The 19,506-nt window shown below is 42.2% G+C and overlaps 1 protein-coding gene across 2 annotated transcripts in view; it reads left to right on the top strand.

Moving 5' to 3' along the window:
• The window catches only part of DIP2B (disco interacting protein 2 homolog B), a 400,603-nt gene that overhangs the window by 255,112 nt on the left and 125,985 nt on the right, over positions 1–19,506 (top strand). For both annotated transcript variants that reach the window (XM_082244510.1, XM_082244509.1), the window contains exons 4-8: positions 2,549–2,674; positions 13,663–13,875; positions 16,706–16,885; positions 18,768–18,887; positions 18,990–19,187. In XM_082244510.1, the coding sequence (XP_082100636.1) occupies positions 2,549–2,674; positions 13,663–13,875; positions 16,706–16,885; positions 18,768–18,887; positions 18,990–19,187 (837 nt within the window). The remainder of the gene's footprint in view (positions 1–2,548; positions 2,675–13,662; positions 13,876–16,705; positions 16,886–18,767; positions 18,888–18,989; positions 19,188–19,506) is intronic.

Here is a 19,506-nt window from a genome sequence, read left to right as displayed (position 1 = left end):
TCGCCTCCCGGCATTAAAAGGGTTAACCAAACATTCACTGATTTTGAATCGATGACTGTCATTTAAAATGTATGCACCTGGAAGATTCACCTGTTGTCAATGTTTTGGTGAAAATCCTATTCTCCGTTTTAAAAATATGCCCCTAAATGTTTATTGTTGGATGTTGCTTTTAGAGCACTTGATTAAGCCTTGATTGTGGCTCTGTTGTGGCCGAGCTGTCTGAGGGCTTCTTCACATGCTCTAAAAGTGCATGCATTTTTAATATGCCTATTTAAGTGCATTTTTATGACTTATGTTATGATGCATCTAGAAAAGTTTTCATGTTCTTTTGTGGATTTCAGTGTGTATTTTATAATAGGATGAAGAAGTGGCAGTTTATTTTCATTCCTGCTAACTTTCACCTAACCCTTTGGCATACCCTAACACCTATCCTACCTCTCATCTGAGCTTGAAAATAATCTCCTAATGGGGAACCCTTAACACATTACCTAACATTTAAGCAGCCCATACACGATGTGATTTACAGGTCCCTCTCAAAAAATTAGCATATTGTGATAAAGTTCATTATTTTCTGTAATGTACTGATAAACATTAGACTTTCATATATTTTAGATTCATTACACACAACTGAAGTAGTGCAAGCCTTTTATTGTTTTAATATTGATGATTTTGGCATACAGCTCATGAAAACCCAAAATTCCTATCTCAAAAAATTAGCATATCATGAAAAGGTTCTCTAAACGAGCTATTAACCTAATCATCGGAATCAACTAATTAACTCTAAACACCTACAAAAGATTCCTGAGGCTTTTAAAAACTCCCAGCCTGGTTCATTACTCAAAACCGCAATCATGGGTAAGACTGCCGACCTGACTGCTGTCCAGAAGGCCATCATTGACACCCTCGAGCAAGAGGGTAAGACACAGAAATTTCTGAATGAATAGGCTGTTCCCAGAGTGCTGTATCAAGGCACCTCAGTGGGAAGTCTGTGGGAAGGAAAAAGTGTGGCAGAAAACGCTGTACAACGAGAAGAGGTGACCGGACCCTGAGGAAGACTGGGGAGAGGGAAATGCCAAAATGCCTAAAGTCCAGTGTCAAGTACCCACACTCAGTGATGCTCTGGGGTGCCATGTCAGCTGCTGGTGTTGGTCCACTGTGTTTTATCAAGGGCAGGGTCAATGCAGCTAGCTATCAAGAGATTTTGGAGCACTTCATCCTTCCATCTGCTGAAAAGCTTTATGGAGATGAAGATTTCATTTTTCAGCACGACCTGGCACCTGCTCACAGTGCCAAAACCACTGGTAAATGGTTTACTGACCATGGTATTACTGTGCTCAATTGGCCTGCCAACTCTCCTAACCTGAACCCCATAGAGAATCTGTGGGATGTTGTGAAGAGAAAGTTGAGAGACGCAAGACCCAACACTCTGGATGAGCTCAAGGCCGCTATCGAAGCATCCTGGGCCTCCATAACACCTCAGCAGTGCCACAGGCTGATTGCCTCCATGCCACGCCGCATTGAAGCAGTCATTTCTGCAAAAGGATTCCCGACCAAGTATTGAGTGCATAACTGAACATAATTATTTGAAGGTTGACTTTTTTTTGTATTAAAAACACTTTTCTTTTATTGGTCGGATGAAATATGCTAATTTTTTGAGATAGGAATTTTGGGTTTTCATGAGCTGTATGCCAAAATCATCAATATTAAAACAATAAAAGGCTTGCACTACTTCAGTTGTGTGTAATGAATCTAAAATATATGAAAGTCTAATGTTTATCAGTACATTACAGAAAATAATGAACTTTATCACAATATGCTAATTTTTTGAGAGGGACCTGTACTTTCCTGCAACCATGGGGAGCTGTCCCTGCCAGGAGAACACAGTGGTTATTGCTAACCGCTATGGATGCTGGCAATATTTGCATGAAGTATCCGACATACTGGTTGTACCCAAATTTAATTTAATGATTAACTTGTGTACAAACAGCCTCCTGAACCAGCCAAGATTCGAACTGTCTATGGCCGGTGGAATTTAACCCCTTCAGCCGGCTTTTATCGTGACCTAATCATGAAACCTAAAGTGGAAGTAAAGGCCAATATTTTTTAGGTTTAAAAACTCTGCTTCACCTCTGCTTATGCTACATTTGCAGCATACCGTTTGTAAAATAGCTTTAGCAGTCGTATGCCTGCCTTTTGTAAAAGCCTATATACTAATAGAATATTGTCAGTACCTTAGACTGGAGACATGTTTATACTGATTGTAAAGCCTTTTTTTAGTTAAAAATAAAAAGAGGTGATTACATGAATTAAGATAAAAATGTTTTAACTTTAGAATAGGTTTCTCTGCTTGCCTTCCACCAACATAAACCTTTATGGTTGACTGCATCTAAAACAGCTTCTGGTTTCTGAGGAAGGATCTCTGTTCCCTGTCATTTCATTGTGATTATTCGTTAACATAATAACATATGTGAAATTAAGATTTATTAAGTTCTGTTTTTTTGTATAATATTGTTAAACCTGAAATGAATGTAAACACATTTCCCTGCAGATATTCATACAGAAGCAGTTCAAGCTGCACTGGCAAAACATAAGGAACAGAAGATGGCACTGCCCATGCCAACCAAAAGGCGCTCAACGTTTGTGCAGTCTCCAGCAGATGCATGTACACCTCCAGGTATGTAACTCCTGTGCAATATTTTTAAAAAGCTTTTATCATTGTATCATGAACGATCTTTGCACCATTTAAGTTCTGCCTGTGATCCTGAGACTGGCAACACTTCAAACAGAGGTCTCTGGGAGCTGGAAACTCTACAGTTATGCCTTTCAGCAATACTTAATTTTATATATATATATATATATATATATATATATATATATATATATATATAATTTTTTTTTTTTTTTTTTTTTTTCCCGTCATACCTGCTTATTGTTGGTTGCCATACCAACTTGTTAACGAGAAGCTACATCAATTAGAGCATTACATCAAACTGGACACTGGAGCTTAGTCGCCTATTTGTTTATTACAGGTACTTGTATAGCACTGACAATTTATGCAGCGCTTTACCTATATATTGTATGGTCACATCAGCCCCTGCCCTTAAAGAGTTTAGAATCTAAGGCCTCTACCTCAAATTCATACAAACACATACTAGGGCCAATTTAGATAGGAGCCAATTAACCCACCAGCATGTCTCTGGAGTCTGGATGGAAACCAGAGTACCTGGAGGAAGCTCACGCAGGCACTGGGAGAACATGCAAGCTCTTGGCAAGTTAGTCTAGGTGTATCTTAGCCACTGTGCTGCCCATGTTCCATTTGCCCTACTTCTTTGGTTAGTAAAATTACTGTGCTCTCTCTAGGGTTTAGCAGGTGCTAATAAAGTGTATCGAAAGCAAGACCTTTTTTTTTTCTCATTTTGACTAGGGTGGCGAAGAGTCAGTTTTATTGCGGTCTGTGTCCCTGCTCTGGGAATTCACCTTTTCTCTTTGTCCTGGTCACTAGGGATGAGCTTAGGCGTGTTTGAACACAGGTCTGAACCCACCTGAGTTGTTATGGCTGGAAGCTATGAGAGCGGACAGCCACCCTCCGCAGCCGCACATATACAAGGGCTATGTATACATGGAACTGCAGGGCATTGATTGGCTGTCTGCTTTGACAGCTTTCTGGGATAGTTCATCGGTGACCACTGTCTCCAGGACTGAAAGTGATGTGAAATCCAAAATTTGTCACCAGAAGAGGAGATAGAGGTGAAATTCTCAAATGGGAACATTTGTTCTGATGACAATACTCTGAGGGGATTTCCTTTCACTTCATGGGACAGGAAGGGAGAATAAATCTTCCCAATGGGAAAAAGATGGTAAAATAAAAGAAAAACTGAAAAGAATTACTCTATTTAAAATGAAAAAAAAATAAAATGTCTTTGGATATACTTTTAAAGTGAACATCGTATACACGGGGAAGGTTTCTGAAGGTCCCTGCTAAGTTATACTGCCACCCAGACACGGTCTATCCTCTGACTGCTGACTACTTCTTGCTGCTTTATACTTCTCCAACATTAGAACGACCATGGTGGCATGGTTTATCGGGTAACGTCTAACTTAATTTGTGTACACTAGGGAATATTGAAAGCAATTTGTGAACTGGACTTGGATATTTTGTATGACTGTAGCTGTTTTTTTTTTTCCAAACATAGCTGCTTTATACAAAAACATAATATTCATGATTTAGTATGAACATGCTATTGTTTGTTGAGCAAACATTTGTTTTAATACTCAGCTAAAACTTTTTTTTTTTTTTTTCTTTCATTTTAGCCACAGACTACAATACATTTTAATTTGTCTTTTGGCACAGATATTAGTCTAGGTCTCTGTTCAAGTTTAAAATCATTTCTAAAAATACAGCAGGCTGGGTAAGTAAAAAGCCTGTCTATTGACATCTGCAATACATATGATTATCTTCGGCTGTCAGCCATAGACAGAGCAGTCACATTCTTTTCCAGTTTATATCAAAAAGTAGACCTCTGCAATAACTATGCAATATCTTGTTGCAATGTTTACCTTCCTTAGCAGACTGTAAGTATCTGTACACACTTGAAGACTCATCTCTTGTTGTGTATGTTCACAGTTTTAATAGGAGGTTGGCTTAAATTAAATCTGTATTAACTTTTATAATGGAGGCTCCATTGTCAGTCTCACAAGCCTCTGTGCTATTTGGTGGGCTGCAAAGTCAGTCTTTGGCCTCATAGCTAGTAAATGTTTTGGACCTTTAAGTATTGGAGCTTCTAAGTCAAACGATGGCAGCTTCCAGCAGATAAATGTTAAGTGCCGGTTCACACTGAAGCGGCACGACTTCGGGGGGGGGGCGACCTGTGAAGTCGCGTGCACCGCGACTTCGGCGCGACTTGCAGGGACTTAACCTAATGGAAGTCTATGCAAGTCGCTCTGAGGTCGCCCCAAAGTAGTACAGGACCCTTTTTCTAAGTCGGAGCGACTTGTGTCGCTCCTATTAGAACGGGTCCTGTACTACTCAATGGACCGCGACTTGTTCAGGCTGACAAGTCGCGGCAATGTGAATGGGCTCTTAGCGTAATTAACTTTTTCCTGTTAAAAACAAATAAAAGTTTGCTTGCCTGCAACCAAGAGTAATGCGTTAGTCAGTAATGGCTCCTTTTGGCTGTCATCAGTTCAATGCCTCTTGGGTTTTCTGCTTTTGCTTTTTTTTTTTTTTTTTTTAATTGCTTTGAATGTGTGCATTGTCATGCTTTTGATCTGCTCTGTCATTCCCATCAAAAGCTTTTATAAGGTGCTTTGATATATTAAAACCAAATGCAAACTTTTTTTTTTTTTTTGCCAACACCTCACCTAGATGGAAACCTGCACCAAAAAAAAATGACTGTGCATTAATGTGCATTATAAAAGGTGTAATTAGGCTCTATATGAACAGATCTGAATATCTGAGGTAGATGGCTAGCTTCTTCAGCAACATGTTATCGTTCAGTCCTTAGTCCTATTGTACCAATGTTACTGTCAGGTATTCATTACACAGCTTTTCTTCTGGACTCCCCCCCCCCCCCCCCAGCATATAGTTAATATAAGTTCCTTTCTTTCTATTTAATTATATGTTTATATATTACTTACAATAATTGGTTCTCCTTATGGTGTACAAGGTGTCGATCAACATAGCAGTTTTTTTTTCTTTTTTAATTTTGGATTATTTACCAAATGTCTTGCACAGGTGATTAAATACACAATGCTAATATACTATGCTTTTATTTGTAGTACCTTGTATGAGTCCTTTAATAAGAATCAACAGATCTGTATGTAAGCAATTAATAATAAAATATCTAATTTACCTAACTCAGTGGATTTGTTTTGTTAATTACATTTCATCATGGCTGCATAAGCATTACATTATCATGCCCTGTTTCTAGAATGTGTATTTGTGGTTCGATACACGTCTTTTAGTTGTTTGTTTTTTTATATTACTGTTGTTTTTTATGGAGCCTCAATAAAGATCCAAATGAATAAAAGACTAAGTGCCGGTGTTCTAAAATTTTGTCGGACCCATGAAAATTCCGGACCTCGTCACTTCCGGCTGGTGCGAGCCCCGGTGCGCATGCGCACAAGACATTTTCAAGGTCCGAGAAAATTCTAAGACTTAGCGAACAGCTGATTGAGAGGAGGAGGGGCTGAGGTGGGACGCACACACCGCCGCGGGAAAATTGCTCTCATGGGCGAACCAAAGGTGCTGGAGACCCCAAAATTGTATCGCAGGTAGCCAAGACGCTCCCCTACAGCTGATAGAAAATTGGGTCTCGGGGATGAAAGGGCGCGGTGCAGTGACCCGAGGCCCGTTTCTCTGGGTCACTGCTCCGTGCCCTTTCATCCCCGAGACCCCAAATTTTTATCAGCTGTAGGGGAGCGTCTTGGCTATCTGCGATACAATTTTGGGGTCTCCACAAAATTTATAATTGATATTGTGCGTATTAAATACTAAAAATGAAATACTAAAAATTATTCATGTACACAAAAAAAAATATATATGAATAATAAATATAATAATAACCAGTCCTCATACAAAATATCCACCACAGTGAATATTAGTGATGAAAATGATAAATGCTGTGAAATAATTAAAGTGAACAGTCCAAAAAATAATTGCTTAAGGTGCAGGTGCTTCTTCCTTTGCTTCCCTAGGTTTCCCTTCACCGTGGAAATATATAAATTGCAAACTCACCAGACGATGTGGGTCCTATATGCCATACGGCATTAGGACCATTCGTGCTTGAAAAGAGATCCTCTCCAGGTCCGGATTCGCTCCCCCTGGGTATAGAAGCCGTCCCTCTGCAGTACCACTTCACTACGGTTAGGCTTCAAACACAAGTATATCTCCTCCAGCCACAATACGCCTCCTTGGGATAAGACTCCCCCTGCAGATCACCTCCAATCACGGGTGTGTAACAAGAGAATAAAAAGCCGGATAGTGTGGTATTGTTTTCCGATGGTTTTAATATTGCACACACCCCGTACACTCCAAAAAGTATAAAAATATATATATAGTCCCAGTAGGTGATTAAAAAAGCAGGTGATATACACATCAGAGGTTCAATAAAAGCCAAATGGTGAGGCAAACGTGAAAAGATAATCCAAACGATTCAAAAACGAGCAAACAGGACCGTCATACACGTGAGCTACACAGTGGAGAGCGGTAGTTCCGGCTTGCGTTCCACTAGAGCCCGTATGACGTCACGACGTGCGTTTCGTCATTGGCTAGACGTCTTCAGAGGGTAGCAAAGGAAGAAGCACCTGCACCTTAAGCAATTATTTTTTGGACTGTTCACTTTAATGCATTTATCATTTTCATCACTAATATTCACTGTGGTGGATATTTTGTATGAGGACTGGTTATTATTATATTTATTATCTATATATATTTTTTTTGTGTACATGAATAATTTTTAGTATTTAATATGCACAATATCAATTATCAATTTTGTGGAACAGTAGTGTTTCAATTTTTATCACTCAGGGAATATCCAGCAAGCGCTATAGGTTATCACTTTTTGTGATCACTATTTTTTTCATCATTAGCACTCGCACTTTAATATAGCAGCTGCATTAATTTATAATCACTTAGCACGGATACCATATTTATTTTTCTCTATCGCTCATTGACAGACATAGTCCTTGGTGATACAGCACCTTCGGGTTATGTTGCCTCCACAGGAGCAGGACTAGACAGGAAATTAAAATGCTCTGGCCACACCCTAGGGGCAGTCCCAGAGGGTATATCCTCTCTCTCTCTGCCTCAGCAAATCAGTTATTTTCTGTCTAGTTAGGAGTAAGGACCTAGATACCTTGCTGGGATCTTCGGTCCTGGCAAGATTTTTTTCTTAAAAAGATTTTTTAGACAGCTTTTTTCTCCAGTGTTCCTGTGAGATCTTCAAGCAAGAAAGCTGAACTGGGCGACGGGCTGGATGTTGAGATCCGGTGGTCACCCCAGTTCAGCCTACGAGCGCGTGCAGGCCATAGCTCCGCGCTGGGTCGGCCGCGACAAAGTCCCATTAAGGGACTGACCCCGCGAGTTAAACGTCTCGCTGAAACGCCAAAGACCATGAGTCACGGCGTCCGTATTGGTCGACAGCCCTCCCGCCCCGGTGGAGAGGGGTACTGTCAGGAGTTGGTGCCCGCCTGGTTCCGGTATGGTGAGTAGTATGTTCCCCCTTTTCCCCCTGACGGGTCTTGTGGTGAACGCGGGCCCCTCTCTGTATGGTAAGATAGAGTCCCCCTCTATCCTATAACATGGCACAGATCCCCCTACTTTGAGTGTGATTTTATGTGCAAAAAGCCAGGAGGCTTTGTTTGGGAGCTAACAATCTAATTGTATACATGTTTAAAAGATTGTAATCAGTGGCAGTCTGGGAATCTTACTGTGATAAGAATAAGGTACCTACCAGTCAGAAGCCACGGACATGTAGACTGCCTTCCTAGTCAAATCTCCAGCTATAGCAGGCCTTCCGAACGGCCATGAGGTCCGCCAGGGCCGGTACCGCCAACCACGCCAAAAATACCCATGCAGAGATAGTGTTGTGTGCCCTGCAGCACACTGCTATTCGGTACAGGCCGCCGCCATTTTTTTTGCTGGATTGCACGAGCCGCCATTTTGGCGTAGCCTCGTGTCTCCAGCATGGGGGCGGCCATGTTTGAGGTGATCCAAACACCTCGTGGAGCTAGGGGAGGCGCCGGAAGGCGTGCAGAGGGGCGGAGCCGCCTCCTTTCTTCCTGGGCAGCCAGCCAAAAGACTTCCTGTTTGTCAAGACAGCGCTGTAACCTGTTGCAGTTAAACTCTGAGCATCAAGTGGTGAGCCTGGGGGTCTATCTCTCTCTCTATCTCTCGATCGATAGGGATCCCTAGCAGGTAACACTAAGGGGCTTTTGTGGCGCTGGGGGTCTGTGAAAAAAAAAAAAAAAAGTTTTTTATTTTTGAATTATATTATCCGGGAAGTTACTGGAATAATCATGGACCCTGCCACACAAATTCCCCCACCTGTTTCCCTCGAGGGGGCCACGGGACCCGCCGGAGTGTAGAGGCATTTACAGCAATTTTGGAGTCTATGGTGGCTCGGGTGGAGGCGGCCTGTCAGGGACGAGGGTCAAGGAAGCGACCCCCGCCTACCCCTATATTATCTGACACCTCTGACTCAGATTCAGAGATGGTCACTGCAGTTGCAGGTCCCTCTGCAAGGGCTGTTACCTCAGGTAAAGCTCCCTCAGACAGTGAGGAGGACGTTTCTTCTCCCGCTATAATTCAGGAAGAAGCATTGGTGGACGCACTAGTTGTGGCAGTGCAGGAAACCTTAAAACTTGAGGTTTTACCGGCAGAAGCAACTGATACAGAGATTCCTTTTGGTACTAACAAGCCCATCAAAACGGTGAAGGTTTTTCCTGTACCCAAGTGTTTTGGTAATAAGATTAAAGGAGAATGGGAGCATTCTAAACGTACCTTTACTATTTCCAAGCGTATTGCTAGACGCTATCCGTTTGAGGAATCCATCATTAAGAAATGGACGGTACCACCAGTGGTGGATCCACCTATTTCCAGGCTGAATAAAGCCACGGTTATCCCAGTGGAGGACACTTCGTCCTTTAAGGATCCGGTGGATCGAAAGATGGAAGCAGAGTCCCGCACCATCTTCTCTCTGATAGGGTCAGCATTTAGACCAGTAATTGTTATTGGTCTAGTTTCCCAGACACTTACGGAATGGGCGAGATTGGTACGCCAAGACCTTAGGGAAAAGATATTCCCCAGGAAACCTCTGATTTGATGGAACAGATTATACAAGGGCTACAGTTTATCTGTGACGCAGCCTTGGACACTACTCCCCTATTAGGGCATGCATCTATGTCAGCGGTAATCCTCAGACGTGTGCTGTGGTTAAAATGCTGGTCAGCTGACCTAGGTTCCAAAAAGACCTTGACGAATCTCCCCTTTCAGGGGAATCGTCTATTTGGGGCCACCCTAGATGAAATCATTAAGGATGCCACTGGGGGCAAGAGCACTTTTTTGCCACAGGCTGCTAAAGCTAAAGGACCTCGCAACAAGCGAGGACCTTTCTTTACCGCCCATAAAGGGTTCGCACGCCCGGCTGGAACAAGCGGGAAAGGCAAGACTCCTCCAGGAGGGTTCAAGAAAGGCTGGTCGGACAAACAGAGGACCAACTCAGCCAAACCCGAAGCAAAGGAGTACACAGCCTGAAGGTGCGCCCCCACCCGGTTTGAGGGTGGGGGGAAGTTTTCACCGGTATTCAGGACATTAGATCGAGCATCAACTACTACTACCGGTGCGATTCTTCCCTTCCAACGTTTAAGTACTACAGGGAGCGGTAGTCACCGTTCCCTGAATAGATCTTTTCCTTTACCTTTTCCTAAGATTAGTCTCAATTCCCCACAGGAATCGGATCTGGTTGACCAGACAGGCCAAGAAGCCTCTAGCCGGGTGACTTCGGGCCCTGAGGTTCAACCAGAAAAGATCACCCTTCCTGATAGCAATCAGGTATCTGATAAATGTGTGGGAACAGAAAACGACCAGACTTTCTCGGATGGTCGGGATCAGATAGCTCTAGGGACGCCTGGTTCAGATCCAGTCAGCACCAGTGGTCCTAGAAATTCTAGGCTGGCCTCGTCAAGCCGGCCTGGCCGACTTGGACAGGCTAGTCGCAGACGTTCCGTGGGAACTTCGTCTCAGGGAGTGTCTGTGGTCTCAAGGACCAATTTACCATCGTGCTTTACAGTCGCTGGTTTTAATGGCCTGGCCATTGAGACCCAAGTACTGAAGGACAGAGGTTTGTCAGCTTCAGTCATTCCTACCCTTATTAAAGCAAGGAAAGCGACTTCCAGCAAGGTCTATTATCACACATGGAAGACTTATATTGCGTGGTGCGAATCTTTAGGATTTCCTCCACGTACCTATTTGGTGACTCGAATATTGGCTTTTTTGCAAAAAGGGGTTGAGCAGAAACTAGCCTTGAGCACCATCAAGGGTCAAGTTTCAGCATTAGCAATCTTCTTTCAGAAACCTTTAGCTACCAAGTCCTTGGTGCGGAATTTCATCCAGGGGGTGCGGCACCTGGCTCCACCAGTCCGCGCGCCCTTACCGCCCTGGGATCTTAATTTAGTTTTGTCGGTTCTACAGAAACCTCCCTTTGAAAACATCAGGGAGATTCCCTTGTTTACTTTATCCCAGAAGGTGGCCTTCTTGGTGGCTATCACTTCTGCTGGCAGGGTGTCAGAACTGGCTGCATTATCATGCCAGTCCCCATACCTAGTGATTCATAGGGATAAGGTAGTACTTCATCCTAAGCCATCCTTTCTCCCTAAGGTGGTTTCAGATTTTCATCTGAATGAAGATATTGTACTACCTTCCTTGTGTCCTCAGCCCAAGCATCATCGGGAACATGCGTTGCATTCCTTGGATGTGGTTCGGGCAATCAGAGTATACCTGAAAGCTACGGAATCATTCCGTAAGACGGATTCACTTTTTGTGATCACGGATGGCCCCAGAAAGGGTTTGCCTGCATCTGCCGCGACCATTGCCAAATGGATTAGACAGACGGTGGTACAGGCTTATTCTATTAAGGGTCAGAGTCCTCCGTTCCCTGTTAGGGCGCACTCCACTCGAGCGCTCAGTACTTCCTGGGCCTTTCGCCATCAGGCGTCAGTGGTCCAGGTATGTAAGGCGGCCACCTGGTCGTCGGTACATACCTTTACAAAAATCTATAAAATTGATGTGACGGCATCGGCGGATGCCTCATTTGGCCGCAAGGTTTTGCAGGCCGCAATTTGAGGAGACCGGTGGTCTACCTCGAGAGTTTTTTTTTTTTCTGTTTGAAAAATTTCTTTTTTGTTGAGTCTCATCATTTAAGGATGAGCATTGTAAACTTCTAGTTGGCACCGGTTGGGCCTTCTAGATTGGGATTTGATTTCCATTTTCCCACCCCTCATTTGTGATACTGCTCTGGGACGTCCCGAAGGTGCTGTATCACCGAGAACTACGTCTGTCAATGAGCGATAGAGAAAAATGGATTTTTGTAAAATCTTACCGTAAAATCCTTTTCTCTTAGCTCATTGACAGACGTAGTCCCCGCCCCTCTGTTTTGGAGTTGGGTTGGGTTAAAATCTCTAAAGACTGCTTTTTGACATAACTGATTTGCTGAGGCAGAGAGAGAGAGGATATACCCTCTGGGACTGCCCCTATGGTGTGGCCAGAGCATTTTAATTTCCTGTCTAGTCCTGCTCCTGTGGAGGCAACATAACCCGAAGGTGCTGTATCACCGAGGACTACGTCTGTCAATGAGCTAAGAGAAAAGGATTTTACGGTAAGATTTTACAAAAATCCATTTATTTATTGATTCACATAAGGTCCCTATATAAACCTCCCTCCTTTTGGCGCGTGTAATATACCTAGTATATTTTCTCTACATACAATCTGTATGGCTGAATTCGCATCACACAGAAATCGCATGTGATTTTCAGAGCAGTGCGCTTCGACGAATCACATATAATGTCTGTCATTGCTATAGTGTGACCCAAGACTAAATGAAAGCCCTTGTACATACGTGGTGGATCATCCTAAATAGAAGCAGAGAGTAAATCCAGCCTTTGCAATGCCTTCTGTAAACTTGCTGTACACATTCAATTTATACATATGTGATCTGATAACTGCAAGGCCTTAAAAAAATAAAAAACAGAAATAGAAGAAAAGTTGTGTGATTTTCAGTTCTTATAGCTCTGAGGGCTTTTTTTTAAAGGGAACAGCTGCTTCAATAATCTTGTGATTGGTTTGCTTTTAGATGACTTCATATTCCCTTTAGAGACTTCTGTTGGATCAGTGGAGGCTTGGCTGGGTTGAAGATTTCTTTTTAAGCTTCCTCTGTTGACATTTCATTGCAGTGATAAGTGGTTGTGCAGTGGGTTACAGTACACATACGTAGCTTGGATGAATATAGTGAAGGAAACAATTTATTACATTTATACATTTCTAACATCTTACCGCTATTTCAGCAGATTCAGGAACCATGGGGTGGATGCAAGTTTGTGTCCTTTGCACCATTTTTATGTGCAATGGAAGCCTCTACACCATGGGTGCTTAAACTGTTGCCCTCCACCAGAACTGCAAGTCCCATCATGCATCTGCCTTTGGGAGTCATGCTTGTAACTGTCAGTGTCTTGTGATGCCTCATGGGACTTAGAGAATGCTGTTTGAAACTTGCCGAAAGCTTTGCAAAAGCTTGTTGAAACTTAATGAAAGCTTGTGGGTCACACTGCTTTTATACAAGCTAAACTCCATCTGAAAATAGCCTAACGCACTGGTTATCATAAACAATTGCCCTTATTGTAATATTTTAGTTTGCAAAGTGAATGTTAAAAAAGCTTGGTTAATAGGATGAAGTGATGTGCACGTCTGTCAATCAATCATGTGGTAGCAAAAAATCATCTATCAACCCTATTTACTGTCATTCATAACCTTTTCAAAGTAAATAACCTTTTCTGCTTTAGTACATCAACCCCAAATGTTCCTTTAAGTTTCCCAGGAATTTTTCTTATGCCATATAAGATCTTTTTTCCAATATGGAAATGCTTATTCTAGTGACTCTTATCTCCTAGACACTTCATCGGCCTCCGAGGATGAAGGTTCGCTGAGACGCCAGGCTGCTCTGTCTGCAGTGCTTGCTCAAAGTTTACAAAACACAGAATCCTGGATTAACAAGTCTGTGCAGGGATCATCAACATCATCCTCCGCTTCATCTACCTTATCACATGGAGATGTGAAGAGTACCAGTAGCTCTCTTGCTGATATGCTATCCAATATTCACATCGGTATGTATCATAACTCAGTGGGGACAGTAATTATGGTAGCATCCCGAAACCATAGGCATTGTGTGCTTTGCTTAAGAACCCTTGATAATATTTACTGCCTTGTTCTTCCCCGCCAGTTCCCTGATCCCAGTGTCATTCTGATAATGGATGGTTTCTAATCCATTGTGGGCGTAACCCCTGCTTGGACATGGGTATCTGACACAACGCTCCATTCCCTTTACTACCTAGTCTCTCTGGATTTACGGGTACTGGGAATATATTATGTGCTTATGTCTGCAGGACTTCTTCATAATGCACGTTGTGTAAACCCTCATTATACATTTATGTGCAATATTGTGCTTCGGTAATAGATCAGCACTTTGGGAAATACAGAAATATGCTTTTAAACGTTTAGGGATTAAATGGTGGCTCTGACTCTTGGTATAATATACAAAAAGGAATGTTTATAAGCTAAAAGTAATTATGTCTTTATTCACGGTTGCCATATATAGTGCATATATGTGGATGAAAAAGCTACAAACAAAAGTCAAGGGTTATTTTTCTTTTTTTTCTTTTTTCTTATTTTGAAATGGGCCGAATCAAGCCTGCCAGGCCATGTCATATGGCCCTCGCACCCAGGGATTTTTTATCCCTCGCTCTATGCTCCCTGCTGTCATTTGTAAACACAGAAGCCTTCTGTGTTTACAAGTATAGCTTAGCCTTCGGTGGCTCTCACACATGTCTGCGCACACTAATGGTGGGGACAGATGCTGACCAATGATCTCCCTGCAAGTCAGCACGTCTGCATGGCTAGACTAGTAAACTGCTAGTACAGAAGTAGGGAATGGGAGAGAGTGGTGCAGAGGTCAGAGCCAAGGAAGAGGGGTGGAAGGGAGATGTGAACAGCCTGTACTGCACACTCTGCGCTGCACACTCTGCGCAGCCTGTGCTGCACACTCTGCGCAGCCTGTGCTGCACACTCTGCGCAGCCTGTGCTGCACACTCTGCATAGCACACCTCCTAAACCTTGCAATCTGTATGTACGGCAATCCTGAAACCTGCACTCTGTGCACAGTGCGCCCCTGAACTCTGTGCACAGTGCGCCCCTGAACTCTGTGCACAGTGCGCCCCTGAACTCTGTGCACAGTGCGCCCTGCAATTACGTTGTTTGACAACCCCGCAGTCAGTTTTTATAATCTCTAAAAACAGAGATCTCCATTGTTTTGTTTTAGGCCCCTTTCACACTTGTGCAACTTGTCATGCCACTTTGGACATCAGCATTATGCGGTCTGAATACAGGATTGCAAAAAAGTGCAGTAACAATGCTCACATGTTCCACAGGTAAGCTGGCCAGTTGAGCGAGGCATTACTCCTTTGCTGACAGAATGCTACAGAATGTCACTCGCCAGCAAAGGAACAACTTCTCGCTCACCCAGCCACCAATGTCCTGCATTGTGATTTTCTCACTGGTGAATTTTTGCTTGTTACAGGATCACAAGTTCGTAGGTAGATTAGCATGTTCCCTTTGACCATTTCATTGTTATTTCCAGTGCTAATGCTGTGCTAAAATACGAACCAACACCCCTGTAGAAGTGAAGCTTCAGGTACTGCTAAAAAGGTGATAACCCACAGCCAATGCTCCCACATTCTTTTTAGATCCTCAGTCACAGAGGGATTCTGTACTGGCCTGGGTGTATAATTTCAGGATTCCACACCCTGTCAATCATAACATTATATCGTATCATATAACATTGTATCGGGATGTGGAATCCCTACTTTCCTTAGAGAACATTATTTTAGTGAGAAAGGCCTCCATGGGCAGAAGACAGGGTGATAGAGGCGCATGGCATTTGGGAACACAGGCTGGAGTACGTTTTTTGTTCTGGTAATGGTGGCCAAAGGGGCCAAAGATCGATGACTGAGTATTCAAATAAATTCCTACTCATGTGGCTCACCACTACTATTTATGTGGCCTCATAATCTACCTAGAAACTGTATTTAACATATAGGGCCTATTCACGCCCCCAACACTGCATGTAGCAAAGCATTAAACAGCCCATAAATTGGCTGAAATACATCACTATTCATATGAAAATGAGGGGAGGTCCACTTTTCCCGCAGTGCCATGCACAGGACATGCAGTGCACGTGTGTCTAGGGTACATCGGGTGCCATATACCATCAACATAGGCATCTCAATCGAGTGAACGAGCATTTACCCAGAAGCAGAGGTCTCCATTGTATTGAAATTGAATTAATAGAAACCCTGTATCCCTTACATGGAGCTGTTCAAATATGGTCCTACACTCATCTATGAGGTTTCCAGCACTGGGATGCATAGATAACAAACAGAATTTAGGCTTACCTGGATTGGATGTGCTTGCTTTTTGATTTATTTTGGTTTGCTCCGTATTTCTGAATCTATTTATATTAACAGGTAGTCTAAGCTGCAACCTGTTCTGGAACGTATCGGTGTTTATTTTTCTAGAAAGTGGAGTAACAAATTAGACATGCTTACTATATAATGTATATTCTGGTCTGATTACAATTGCGTTTAAAAACAGATACACAGTAATGAAAAAACAACACATATAACTTGTACTGTTCCATGTCACAATAAAATTGGGTTTAATTTTAGGTGCTTTAATAAAACTGAAACATTCTTTTGATTTTGAAATTGACAACTCATATATACTATTCCTAACAGTTTAGCCTGTTTTTTTTTTTTTTTTTAATTTTAAGTTTGTTGTGCAGAAAACTTCACCCAAAATACCCAGGGGGTTTATGGATTCATTTTACCTTTTTAGCTAGCGTATTATATATTGATTTGTGGTTTTATAATTTGTTTTCAGAAAGCTCCCTGGCTCCTCCTGATGTCACAAGCACCACAAATACCACAAACACAACTACATCCTCCTCTTCTTCCTCATCCTTGTCATCTATACGCCCAGCAAATATTGATCTGCCTCCTGCTGGGCCGGTAAAAGGGATGCACAAAGGGCGAAGGTCTAGCCTGATGGACACTGCAGATGGTAAGAGGTCTTCTGCTTTGGACACTATATACTCTAGCCAGTGTTCAGCCTTCAACATACTAGCATCAAATAAAAGGAATCTTTCTAGAGAGCCCAAATTTACAGTAGGGACTATGAAATAATATTGGGACATGTATCCAAAACCATACATAGGGTTGTTAAAAAAACAAAAGCTTACCATTAAGTAAATTTTCACTGAATCTAGTCTTACCTTGTAGAAAGCCTAATTAGAGCACAACATAATTCCATCAGAAGCATTACGAGAATGCGCTAGATGAATCCAGCTTTCCATCGACTGCTGCACTGTCAGTATTTAGAATCTAGGCATATCAGTGCCATAGTAACTTTAGTGTATGGATAAGTGAAATTGATCTAGAAAATGCTTTATTTTTATTTTAAAAATCGTTATTGTTGTCCTTGTAAATAATACTATAGCAATGTATTTTGCAAGGAGCACATATACTGTGGATGTTATAATGTAGCAGATACATTTTAATACAGCTGATTAGAATACCTTCATAAAGTTAGGCCCTACCCAGAAAGATATGACTAATATGGACATAAACAATTAGATCCTTGGACAATCCTCTTTTTACCTGGAGCGATTAGACCATTTTACAATCCTTTTACTTGTAACAATCAGACCCTTGGGCAATCCTCCTTTTACTTGGAACAATCAGACCCTTGGGCAATCCTCCTTTTACTTGGAACAATCAGACCCTTGGACAATCCTCCTTTCACTTGGAACAATCATACCCTTGGACAATCCTCCTTTCACTTGGAACAATCAGACCCTTGGACAATCCTCCTTTCACTTGGAACAATCGGACCCTTGGATAATTCCCATTTTACCTGGATCAATCAGAAATGTGTACAGTCCACCTTTACGGTGACTGGTCAGGCCTTGGTCAAAGTCTCCTTTTACCTGAAGTGATCAGATGTTTGGAGAATCCTTTATTTACCTGGAACAGTTAGACCCTTAAACAATCCTTTACCTTGAACTGTCAAAACCTCAGACAATGCTCTTTTCTGCAGACAACCAAATCCACTCTTTTGTGCTCGTTGAGCATCAATGAGATTTGAGTCTTTTGTACTCATTCCAGTGAAGATGAATAAAGGGCAAGTAGAAAAATTCCTATATGCCATATCTCTAGAGGTGGTCTTCCAAAATAATAGCACACCATTCGTTGGCAAACTATCACATGGTCTATATTATTGTGCAGAAATTTTTGACTGTGTATCATGAACTTAGGAGACAATATAACCGAATATATTAGTCGCACAGAAGGCAGAAATGTGTTTTGGGACTGCTGCCATCAGCCACTTGTTCTGTGAGGCAATCCGGGAAATTTTTAAGAAGCATCAGATTCTTAAAGTGGTTGTAAACTTCAGACATATTATAAAACAAAGCATATCCTATAGTGTGGATTTGTCTCAATTAAGAGCACTAATTGTCATTGTTCCTCTGTTATCAGTATAAATCACTTGTGACGTTTTCCTGACACCAAGAAAAAAAAAAAGGTAATTGGGGAGGGACTTCTAGTACACAGCTTGTAAATGACAGCCCCATATCTGTTCCTGGGTGCTGTGTGAAGGGGGTGTGTCCCTTTCCTCCAATCAGCTCTAAGAGCTCTCTGCATAGTGTAATGTTTTTGAATGTTTAGACACATTTTTGAAATTCTGGACATTGAACGGCTGTAGAGAGAATACTGCAGATAAACAGATACTTGTAAAACGAGGCCCAGCAATCTCTCAATGTTGCAAATTTTTCATATATAATTGGTTAGCCTTGCATCCGACTTTGCAGTCAACAATAAAATTAATTTAATCAAGAGAGAAGTATTTAAACCGATTTAACATCACTTCTATTTTGCTATTGCAGGTGTTGCTGTCAGCAGTCGCGTGTCTACAAAAATCCAACAGTTACTTAATACATTAAAGCGACCAAAAAGACCACCATTAAAAGAGTTTTTTGTGGATGATTTCGAAGAGATTGTTGAAGGTAACTTTAGTTTCTGATCCAGAATTCCGGAATACAGTATTTTGTTTTGTGGCATGCAGAGAATGCTGAAACTTGTTAATTTTTGAATGTATCATTTAACAGTTCCCAGGCCAGACCCCAACCAACCAAAACCAGAGGGTCGCCAGATGACTCCAGTGAAGGGAGAGCCTCTCGGTGTAGTGTGTAATTGGCCTCCATCCATTGAAGCTGCTTTGCAACGGTGGGGTACAACGCAAGCTAAATGTTCCTGTCTCACAGCTCTGGATGTGACGGGGAAACCCGTCTACACGTTGACGTATGGTAGGAAAGCCATGCATGTTTAAATGGAAACAATAATGATTCATTGCTTTTATTTTTAAATAAGGTATGTTTCTCTATCGCTCATTGACAGACGTAGTCCTCGGTGATACAGCACCTTCGGGTTATGTTGCCTCCACAGGAGTAGGACTAGACAGGAAATAAAATGCTCTGGCCACACCCTAGGGGCAGTCCCCGAGGGTATATCCTCTCTCTCTCTCTGCCACAGCAAATCAGTTTTTTTCTGTCTAGTCAGGAGTAAGGACCTAGATACCTTGCTGGGATCTTCGGTCCTGGCAGGATTTTTTTCTTAAAATTTTTT

This window comes from Pelophylax lessonae, assembly GCF_965119305.1.
Source record: "Pelophylax lessonae genome assembly, chromosome: 2".
Taxonomy (NCBI): domain Eukaryota; kingdom Metazoa; phylum Chordata; class Amphibia; order Anura; family Ranidae; genus Pelophylax; species Pelophylax lessonae.
The sequence above is the reverse complement of the archived record's forward strand: the minus strand, read 5'-3'. Positions and strand labels throughout refer to the sequence as shown.